At 29.9% G+C, this 11,836-nt stretch overlaps 2 protein-coding genes across 2 annotated transcripts in view; both read right to left on the bottom strand.

Moving 5' to 3' along the window:
• LOC108685868 (actin-5, muscle-specific) overlaps window positions 1–1,463 on the bottom strand; it is a 4,688-nt gene extending 3,225 nt beyond the window's left edge. Inside the window, exon 1 of the mRNA XM_018190876.1 lies at window positions 1,372–1,463. The gene's annotated coding sequence lies outside the window, so the exon portion shown is untranslated. The remainder of the gene's footprint in view (window positions 1–1,371) is intronic.
• Window positions 1,464–5,036: 3,573 nt separating this feature from the next.
• On the bottom strand, window positions 5,037–7,881 carry LOC108685866 (actin-5, muscle-specific). The gene is made up of 2 exons (XM_018190874.1): window positions 7,727–7,881; window positions 5,037–6,926 (listed from the first exon to the last, which is right to left on the bottom strand). The coding sequence occupies exon 2, from the start codon at window positions 6,903–6,905 to the stop codon at window positions 5,775–5,777; it is 1,131 nt and encodes a 376-aa protein (XP_018046363.1). The 5' UTR covers window positions 6,906–6,926; window positions 7,727–7,881; the 3' UTR covers window positions 5,037–5,774.
• Between the last annotated feature and the right edge of the window lie 3,955 nt (window positions 7,882–11,836).

Below are 11,836 nucleotides of genomic sequence, written 5' to 3'. Positions count from 1 at the left end.
TTTTTAGAATATTATTATATCTTCAGATATTATATGACAATTAATGTTTCTAAAATTAATACGTTAAGCGTATTAAAATGCTATACTCGGAGATTAATATTAATTTGTTGCAAATAGGATACTCGTTTCCTGCCCATAATTTTTACGAAACATAGATGTACAAAAATGATGGCTATAATAAATGCGAGTCATTTGACGATATGCCAAGAAACAATCTCAACTGATACAGTGAACGCTGAGAACTTGAACTTCTTCCGAGGATTCAGTAATGGGTCAAAGAACTTTGAGGCAAGTAGCTTACTTATAGATTAAAAAAATCAAAGTAAAAAAAGTAATAAAAGACAAAGCAGAATGAATATGTTATAAAATATATGAAAATATGAATAATTTTAATTTAAATGTAATTTTAGTTTAAATTTCTGTTAACAAACTGAATCTTTCAAGTAAATATGAAAATGGAAAATATATTTGAAAAATATGTTTAATACTTGAAAATATATTTGACATTACAATACGGCGTCTCTTAATCCGTTTTACTAATTAATTAAAATTTAAATATTATTTTAACCAAAAAGAAAAAGTTGTGTTTGTAGTTTATAATTAAAAACAAATTTAAAAAACAAGTAGATTTTTGTTTGTTAATTAATTTTGTTTGTAAATTAAATTTAATTTAATTTAATAACAAATAAATATAACTTTTAAAAGGAGAGTACAATTTTCATTTCTTTGTAATCATTTGGGAATTGTTGTATTTCCACATTTTCTTGTGTATTTTTCTTCATCCGAAATCCGAAAATTATATAATAATAATGCTACTCCAGAAAAATTAATACATTGAAATAAAGAATAAAATCATTACTCACTATATTATGAAATCACTATTGTTATATATATGCTTCAATCATTTAAAAACTAATTTAAAGTTATTGATCCAACTCTCAAAATTAGTTTTTAAATGATTGAAGTATAATTGACAGCAATTTCGTAATGATGTGAGTAAGAATTTCATTAACTCTTTTTTAAAGTATCAGTTTTTTCTTGAGTATAGAGTCATTATTATGATAATTTTCGGGTGTCATGAAGAAAAATACATGCATGAAAAAATGTAGAAATAAAACGATCCCGAAATGGTCGCAAAAAAAGTTGTGCCCTCCTTTTGATTAAGTTAAGATAATAGTGAAACTGTTACTCTGTATTGCTGGTTATCTCGAATAATCCTAATGGTTCAGCAGCTTATCACTTTCATTCGCTTATAATCACCATAACACGCGGACATCTTTTGATGAGATCGCGAAAGCAAGCAGAAAACGATTATGTTCTCCGAAAAAGGGAAAAACTCAGCAATGGAAATTCGTGACTATGTCTACGTACCGTGCACGGGACAGAGGTGGAGCGGCGTCTGTACCTCGACGACGTCGCGACGTCAATTATATGCTCTCGTTTGGACGCCCCCGCATTTTCGTGGGATGGTGCTTGCCCGACAGGCACGAAAAAGGCATCGCCTCGCGAGGCATCGCGACGCTCGCCGAACTAGGCGGCCGCAGCCCCTAAGCGGACCGAGGAATATGCTTCATTACTTTAGAAATATCACGCGACGCGTTCCAACATTGCATTGAGGTACCGATCGTTTCGATTAATTAATTCAAACTAGTTTTTTCGAGATAATCTAGATGTGTCATTTTACAAATATCAGTTAAATACATTAAAATTAACTGCCAGTTTGTGAGTAAATCTCACATCAAGTAGTAAATCTCACATCAAGTAGTCCTTCTTCTTATTTTCTTTTTCTTTCTCTCTTACTTTCTCTTTTTCTAAAATCCTGTATATAAAAATATTAATTGAATAGATTATTTTTATAAAAAAATTTTCTACAAAATATTCTTTGTCAAGTTTACGCATATACATGCAATGCACGCAATATACATGTCAATTTTTTTTATCTTCTTTTTTAAAACATAATTCTTTTTATAAATCACAACGACATTGAATAAATTCTACTTTTCTCGATCCTAATTATTTTTGCTTAAAACTGTAATAGATTCAATCATTGCAGAATTATCATTTTCTAAAATTAAAATAAATGTCTCAATTAGATATCAATGAGAAAAAGCAGAAAAATGTGATAGAAATGAGAATCACGTTCCTATGGAGGTTAAATTAACAGAAATATTTTGAGATTATGCGATGCGACGAAAATAAATTTCTTCAGCTTTTATCACGGACATTTTTGTCCCTAAAACCAATGTGCTCTTTGTTTCCTGTTTCTTCCGAAATTCATTAACTTTTATCTCAGACAACATAAAACAAAAAACCAAAACAAAAAAACAAGATGTAAAAAAATAGCAAAAAACAAGAAACAACAAACAAAAGCACATTGTATAATAACCATATATAATAAATATCAATAGAACGTTGAAAAACATTTACGAGAAACTTATACAGGCAATAATTAACGAAAAAGTATGAAATATATGATAATATTTGGTATTCAAAAACAGATTCGTATAATTCTGCATCTTGCAAATTGGAAAATAATCACAATATGAATTAACAAAAACTTTCCAATAATTGTGCTAAGATGATTCGCCATAACATAACAGTTTCATCAGAATAAAAGATGATTTAGAAGAATAGATAAAATAGGTATATTTTATAACTTTTTTCATTAAAAACCAAAGAGAAACACTTAAAAATAAAACACTTCAGAAATTTTAAATTTCACAATGCGAAATCAATATGATATAATTAAAAAAGATAATTTCTTATTTAAAAAGTTTTGTCTTATTAGATATGTACTGTTAGAAACTGTTTCCTTTACACATAAATAAACTTCGTGATTATGAACAAAATTAAAAGTAATGAATGATTTAACTGAAAATTTAAGTTAAAGTAGTTATTTAAATATAATAAACGTGTACATTAAAGTTCATAAATTTTCATGAAAAATACATTAAATTTCATGTAAATGCAAATATTTTTTTCAATTATAAATACATTAAATTTAATGTAATATCATGAAATTAAGTTCAAATTGTGTAACTTAAAAGTATATTATAATAAATTTGAAAATGAAATTTTTAATGTACATATAAAGTTTTGAGAATGTTAAAACGATAAACTTTCATACCACTACAGGAATCCCACCAGAGATCTTTTTAATTGCATTAGATCTTTTTAAGATACAGATCTTCGCCTAGAGCACTATTATTACTATTTTTGTATCATAATTTATAGTATAGCGTAAATTCATTTGTTATTATCAGAATCCAAAGAGGCTTCGACATAAAATACATTATTTAAATGTTCATCAGGAATGGTATTGAATATAAGTATGAGATCATTTCAATTTAAAAAAGTATAGTATCAATGTATTTTTATTAAAAACAAATACTTTCTCGTCATTCAAAATCAATTAAGCATTTTCTTTATATATTAGTAAAAATGCTTCTAATCTATCAGTTATAATAGCTTATTCAGCAGATGAATAAAAATGTTCAGTGATCCAAAAAACGTAAGAACATAGATATTTTGTTACACTTTGGAAGTAAAAATCAGCCTATTTTACTCACCGTCCTTTCTAAATGATATATTTGTGAAAAATTAAACAAATATAATTTGAAGTAAATATTTTCTATTTCGAGAATATAATTAGAAATCATTAGTAAATTGAAGAAAGAAATCAGGACATTATCCCATTATTTTTAAATGCTTGATGAACACTTTTGAAAGTTTCATATTTATTTCAAAATTCTGTTCGTTTGATTCTAAAATTTTTAGTCACGATAAATGTATCATCTTCATATTGCAATATTTTTATATTATAATTTAGAAATAAATTTGCATTTTTATGAATATTATTATTATATTTTTATATTTTCAAAATACAGCTAAAATATTTTTCCCAATTATTGAACAAATTTTTTTCAAATTTAATTGATAAATACGTTTAAGATGAATCGTCATATTGTTATTGTTATATTGAAACTACATATATATCGAAATTAATATAACAGTTATCAAATTTTAAAAAAGATCAGAGTTTTTCATCTGTTTTTATAAATATACTCGCTGCGTATATTTACAAAAACAGTTGTAACTCTGATAATTACACATTAAAAATTTTATGCAAGATTTCATATAATATTTTTTTCATATAATTTTTTCATATTCATATAATTTTTAAATAATGTCCTATCGGAGAAACAAAAATATTACTAGATACTCACTATCATGGAAGAAGATAAGGTATAACAGCGCGCTTAATACGTATTGCGCACATTCTTCTTACGTGATGACCAGCCAATCAAATGCTAGTCATTCAAATGCTAGCCAATGAAATGCTAGCTCTTTTGGTTGAACACTATCTTCTTCTACCAGACTCATTAGAATCGATAGAAATAGAATAAAAAGAAAAATAGGAAGAAAAGAAGAAAAAAAAGAAAAATAAATTATGTATTGATAATTTTTTTATTTTGAATGAATCTTGTATTAGGCCAAGGTTACTCATCGCAACTATAATACGTATAACGATAATAGATATTTTAAAATAACGCAGACTACTACTTCGCCGCGATTGAAGACAAATTTGGACAAGAACGAAAACACATTAGCATAACGTTAGAATGCAAATTTATTTACTACAGCGATTAAATAATACTTGAGACTATGTGAAATGCATAAGCAAATTTCTCTTTTCTCTTAATGTTTAATTCATCAAAAAAATAAGGATTGGTTTAAAAAAAGAAGATTTCACGTATTCTTGGTATATTTAGAACTCTTTAAACTTTATATATATATATATATTTCTATTCATGCATTTTCTTATTTTCAAATGTTTGCTCTCAATAAGCTCAAATAAAAAGTTAAAAATTTACGTACTATTATATAATAATATTTCACAGATAAAAACTTGAAGAGGAAGTTTCAAGTACTATTTGGTGAGAAGTAGAACAATGTAGCATCAAGAGGAACAGCAGAAATAAAGCTAAAGTTTACGGGAGGTAATAAAAAACTTCATGTAATAAAAACAATAGTGATATTATATGATATAATGTATTTGAATTCACTTTGACATCGTATAACAATATATAATAACATAATGTATAATATTTACAAAATAAATTAAAATATAGAAATACATTGGTAGATACTTAGTTGCTTCGATTAACAGACTAGACGTAATCAATATGTAGTACGTATTAAGAGAGGATCGATTTCTCGAACGTTGATGAGAAATGCTCACGTGACAGTGAAAAAAGCGCAGCTTTCCCGAAGTAGTCTCAAGCTCGTTGCCAAGCGTTTCGAGGTTCCTGCCTGTTCTTATATCTCCCAGAAGATTTCATTCGTGGATCAAAAGATGCATTTGGTAGCATCCATCTACATTTAAATATGCAAAGATCCTTCCCAATGCTTGACAATATCCAAGGCTACCGTAAGAAAAGTCCTGAAACGAGAGCCAATCTCGCCAACCATTACCTCGGCCATAATGATAACATTAAGTGAGCAATGATGGTATCGGAGCGCACTTTTTACAAAAGTTTGCGGTGTTGAGGATGATTAACTAGATCGCCGTTATTTGTGCAAAAACGATGAACGAAACCGTGACAATGATTCCATGAGATCTGATGAGGACCGAGAGACGATGATAATGCTCTGATATTTTCTTATAGCAGCTTGATTGCTCAGGCCAGAATTGCATGTTATTTGTATGTTCTCCCCGAGCAAATGTGTTTTTTTTTAAATTATGCTGTTGCATCAATCGTGTAATGATGCGTTTAGAAGCATTTGCGATGGACAATGCCAGGGCCAGATTCGTCATACTCTTGTTTGGAAATCCACATCTGCTGGAAGGTAGACAGAGAAGCCAGAATGGAACCACCGATCCATACGGAGTACTTCCTCTCAGGAGGAGCGATGATCTTGATCTTGATAGTTGAGGGCGCAAGGGCGGTGATTTCCTTTTGCATACGGTCGGCTATACCGGGGTACATGGTAGTACCACCGGAGAGGACATTATTGGCGTAGAGATCCTTACGGATATCGACGTCGCACTTCATGATGGAATTATAGACGGTTTCGTGAATACCGCAAGATTCCATACCCAGGAAGGAAGGTTGAAAGAGAGCCTCTGGTGTGCGGAACCTCTCGTTACCAATGGTGATGACTTGACCATCGGGTAACTCATAACTCTTCTCGAGAGAGGTGCTGGCAGCAGCGGTGGCCATTTCCTGTTCGAAGTCCAGAGCGACATAACATAGTTTTTCCTTGATATCGCGGACGATTTCTCGCTCAGCCGTGGTAGTGAAGCTGTAGCCTCTCTCGGTGAGGATCTTCATGAGATAATCAGTAAGATCGCGACCAGCCAAGTCCAGACGGAGGATGGCATGAGGAAGGGCGTAACCTTCGTAGATAGGTACGGTGTGAGAGACACCGTCACCGGAGTCCAGGACGATACCGGTGGTACGACCGGAAGCGTATAGGGAAAGGACGGCCTGGATGGCGACGTACATGGCCGGGCTGTTGAAGGTTTCGAACATGATCTGCGTCATCTTTTCGCGATTAGCTTTCGGGTTGAGGGGCGCTTCAGTGAGGAGGACAGGATGTTCCTCTGGTGCGACACGCAATTCGTTGTAGAAAGTGTGATGCCAGATCTTCTCCATGTCGTCCCAGTTAGTGATGATACCATGTTCGATCGGATATTTTAGTGTTAGGATACCTCTTTTGCTCTGGGCTTCGTCACCCACGTAGCTGTCTTTCTGACCCATACCGACCATCACTCCCTGATGGCGAGGTCGACCAACGATCGAGGGGAAGACGGCGCGGGGAGCGTCATCTCCAGCGAAGCCGGCCTTGCACATGCCGGAACCATTATCTACGACCAGGGCTGCTACTTCGTCATCACACATTTTGCTGCTGCTTTAGTTTTTCTGTAAAAAAAATTTATTCGATTATTTATTAAGTTAGAATAGATAATTTGATATCGAATTACAAACTAGTTTCTCTTGATTTTTCCGAGTTAATAATTAAATAATAAAATTTTTTTATCCACTTAATTTGTGTGTAATTCTATTTATTTTCGTTCGAACATATCTTCAAAAAATTATAAGCAAGCATATAATTATATCTGATTAAGCTAGCTGATTCAATATTTAAATTGATTATTTTAACTATTTTAGAGTTTTCAACGATCATTAAATTTAAAAAAAAAATAATAATATTTCCGATAAAATAATAATCTTTACTTTTTAAGAATAACAATTTAATTCATAATGTTTTAATTTTTGTATATTTTCCGTAGTCTAAATTATATTTATTTTAAAATGAATAAAATATTGATTAAAATGATGTTATCTTTTTATTATAATTAAAATAATATCAAAGCCTAGTTATTTTATAAAAAAAATAATTGACCAATACTATAATATTTAATAATATTACATTTCCTCTAGTATAACATACAGAGTCTTTTTCTATTGTGCTATATACAATGATACAATGTTGTTATATATAGTCAATGCTTTAATTCACTTTAGAATCAATCCAATTTTTTTCTTCCTTTGATCGCATTACAGAATTGATTTTTAAATCGAAGCCTTTGATTTATACACTGACACGTTTCTTTTTTCCTTTTTAGAATCTCTTCGACACTTAATTTTTGTAATCGCGCGTAAATTTTCAAGATGTTCGAGCAAGCACAGAAAGAACATTTCGCGAATATATTACTAACCGTGAGGGTGAGCTGTGAATCGACGGGCGGCTGAGGAGTGGCTGAGGCTCGAGGGCGTCGCGACGCCAGATATAACGTCTGTGGCGGGATACGCGATGCTACCGAAGATGGGCACGCGAGACGCCTCGAGGGCTAGCCAGCGAGTGCTGCCCACGCCTAACACACCGATAGACACGCGAGTGGTGGTACACGGACCAGGAAGCCCGGGTGGCCACGACGTCGCTTGGTTTGAGAGACGCCTTTGGGTGAAAACGGTGACGACGTCGTTCGCGACGCGACACAAGTCCTAGTCGTCGTCATCATTCTTCTTTCTTCCCTTCTTTTTCTGTCCTTCATTTTTCTCTTGTTCTCGTTCTTTTAGAAATCCCGCGACCAATAAATATCTCCTAATCTAGACACGGGTTGCCATCACCGTTGCTGCAGTTAACAGTTCTTCATCTATCACAGCTCATAAGAGATTGTCTATTTTTAATCTCGAAATAGATCTTTTAATTGAATATTATACAGAGTAAGGAGGTTTTCAAAATTGTAGTATTCGATTTTTTTAGAAGGATTTAAAATACTGCAATACTTTTTCTATTGCGATCTCATCACTGTGTTATAGTTGAGATCACATTTTTTTAATTTCAGTTTATATGAAAAATATTGAAAACGTTGTAAAATTGACATTACATTAAAAATTACACAATTAAAGAAGATTATACAAAAAACGTAACAAAAATATATAAGTTTACTTTAAATAAGATATGACATATAAAATAAACTTTACGAATATTATGGATCTAATTGATTGTTCAGCAATTTAATTTTTAGAAAAAAGTATTTTAGTATATAAAAATAATTAAAAAAAAAAAATATATATATATATACATTACATGTATACAAATAATGTAATTCATGTAATTTCCATCATTTTATTTTTTATTTTATTGTTTTCTTTTTTTTTGGCTTCTCGTAGTCATTCTCGTTGCTGAAGATGCTTTTGGCATATGTTGGAAATCCCCGACGCTTTGCGGCGCTCCTGAAAATATCCACTCATGGCCAAATCAGGGTATTAACGCGGGACGATATACTCCTCGGAAGACAAAGTATTTTGATGCTCAAAAATTTCGTTTACAAAAGAAACGGAAATATTTACATACTCACACACATATACGCACGCACGCACGCACGCACGCACGCACACAGAGCTACTCGTTTGCGTTGCAAATTCCTAAATTTTCTTTAATTTTTGTTGCATTTTTGTTCTTTTCTTGTGATCGATAAAGCGAACAACACAGTCAACTCACCATCGTGGCCATGACTGTGCCCTCAAGTATTTGGACAAATTGCCAATTGGCAATTTAATTTATTCGTATAATAAAATGTTGCATGCGCTCCTCACATAATAATTCATTGTTAAAACGAGAAAAAATAAAACAGAGAGGAAACAGAGCTAAAAATAAATCTGAACAAATCATTTAATTGTTGTTCAATTTGCTCAATAGAGAACTCGTGAAACTCATCAAACTTCTCAGATAAAACTGTAATTCTGAGAAACAGAATTACTAAGACTAGTGAAAGAACAGTTTGTTTTCTTAATTTGATACATTTCCTTTCATTCCTTAGTTTTATGTTTTTACATAAAAATATTAGAAAAAAAATATTGATAATCTATGTTGCTTGAATGTAATATTCACACTCTGTACGATATTCAATTATTGATTAATAGCAATTTTAATCTAAAATTCAATTAATGTTTACAAGATGAAGACGTCACTATAAAATGCTATTCTAGTTTTCATGTTGTAATTTCTATGCTTATTCTTATCATTAATACTCGTTCTGCCAGATTCTTAATACTAAAATTAACTAGGTAGTTACCATGTGACACTACATATACTTGCAAATAAAAGCTTGTATCTCATCTTTATATACTAAGAAGCCTTATTCATGCTTCATCATTTATATATTATATTATTCTATACAATACACGCTTTATTCGATTTATCGTTTCCATACATTCTCAAAATTTTATTATATATACGTAGTTTTCAATTAGTATTTCAAAAAAATCAAAAAAATTTTTTGTGAGTTTCACAAAAATGTATTTTTTTGATAGAAACCGCAATATTAGATCTCCTATTTTGAATTTCTAATTATAAACATCAAATTGCAGCGAATCTATAAATCCTTTGTAACAAATTTTTAGGAGATTATTTTTAAATATTGCCAGATGGAAAAACCATTACAATGGCACTGATTGTCATATTTTAAAACAAAAAGTGCGAGTATAATGAATTATAATAAATTTTACTTAAAGAAAAGGTGCAAGATTTAAAAAAAAAAGATCCATCATCTTTAAAGATCATGAAATAAAATTTATTCATAATAAATTTACTCTTTTGTCAACGATGATTTTATTGAAAAATATTTCAAAGATTAAATCTAAATTATTTTCAAAATTCTTATTAAATATTCTATTTTATTTTTGCCATAAATAGCTAAAAACAATTTCAATGCGCATAAGCTTAAATATGTTTCAAGGAACGTCGATTTCTCTTTTAAATCTGACAAGTAGATCTGGATCATTGAATCGTTTTAGAAAATCATATAAAATGTTATATAAAAATGTTATATCTGGAACCTTTGTAAAATCTAGTACAACCTTGTGTTCATTGAAACAAATTCATTCAACAGTTCAATGAATTACACGACAAAAATATTGGAAACAATGAGATAAACATGTATTATTTCTTATAAACACATATAATTGAATTTGAATAAAATCTCGTAAAATTATGAGAAATCATATAATTTTTAAAAATGATTTATTTACAAAATATATCTAAATATATTCCTTAAATTCTCTCTCTCTCTCTCTCTCTCTCTCTCTCTCTCTCTCTCTCTCTCTCTCTCTCTCTATCTAAATTGTATATACAAGATGTTCCGAAATTTGCATATTAAATCATACAACAAGAAAATTCTTGAAAAAATAAATTATAAAAATATTTGCTCTTTATTATTTAAAACAGTAATTTTTGAGAGATAAGATCATAAAGATTAAAATTGAGTATAAATTACAGTTAAATTTAACCGTACTCTACAAAATAAATTTAATCTAATTTTATTGTTAAATAGATTATAATTTTTTTAGATTAGCCCTAAAATCATAATGTCTACATAGTTTACAACTGGCTATATAATTATAGATTACGATAAATTTTAAATTGTACATCAAAACTATTGTTTGTAACTTTACGTTTGTAACTGTATATATAATTAGTAATAATATATAATTAGCTAATTTTCTTTATGTTTTAAAAACTATTGCTCGGAATGATAAGTGACAAATATGTTTATATTTTTACAGTATATTTTTTCGAAAGCTTTTTTTGTTGTGATATTTTAATTTGCGAATTTTGGGATATCCTATATGCACACGCACGCACGCACGCACACATAGGATTTGGAAAATATAAATCTTGCCCATAGGGATAGAATGGATTAAACTGAAAAGAAAAATCCTCTACCATTTTATGATTTTAGCAATAATTAGTTAATAAGATGTTAATTGCTAAAAAATGTCGAAAATTGGTCTTCAATAATTTTTTACTTATATATTATTAACTTTACAGAAAAACTGCAATAGACAAAAATTGTTTATTTTCTTCTCATAGAACTCTAAGAATTTTTTCAGAATTTTTTATCAATTTTTAAAACAGCATTTTCTTATTTTATCAACATGAGAAAATACGGTATTAAAAAATTCTGAAAAAATTCTTTTTATGAGAAGAACTTTAGGAGAAGAAAATAAATAATATTTGTCTGTTACAATGTTTCTGTAAAGTTAGCTAGTATTTGAGTAAAAAATTATTGAAGACCAATTTTCGGCATTTTTTTTTAGCAATTAATATCTTATTAACTATTGCTATAATCATAAAAGTAGTAGAGGTCATAAAGGTAGGGTAAAGGACTTTTCTTTTCAGTTTAGTCCATTCTGCTCCTATGAAAGATTTATCATTACTTTAGAAACATATGTGTGTGTATGTGCGTATACAGGGTGAGCATTAAAATGCAGACAAAATTTAATTTAATTTTGTCTGAATTCTAATAGTTCCTATATATATA

Source organism: Atta colombica, unplaced genomic scaffold (assembly GCF_001594045.1).
Source record: "Atta colombica isolate Treedump-2 unplaced genomic scaffold, Acol1.0 scaffold161, whole genome shotgun sequence".
Classification (NCBI taxonomy): domain Eukaryota; kingdom Metazoa; phylum Arthropoda; class Insecta; order Hymenoptera; family Formicidae; genus Atta; species Atta colombica.
Note: the sequence above shows the minus strand (reverse complement) of the source record. Positions and strands in the feature narration are given on the sequence as shown.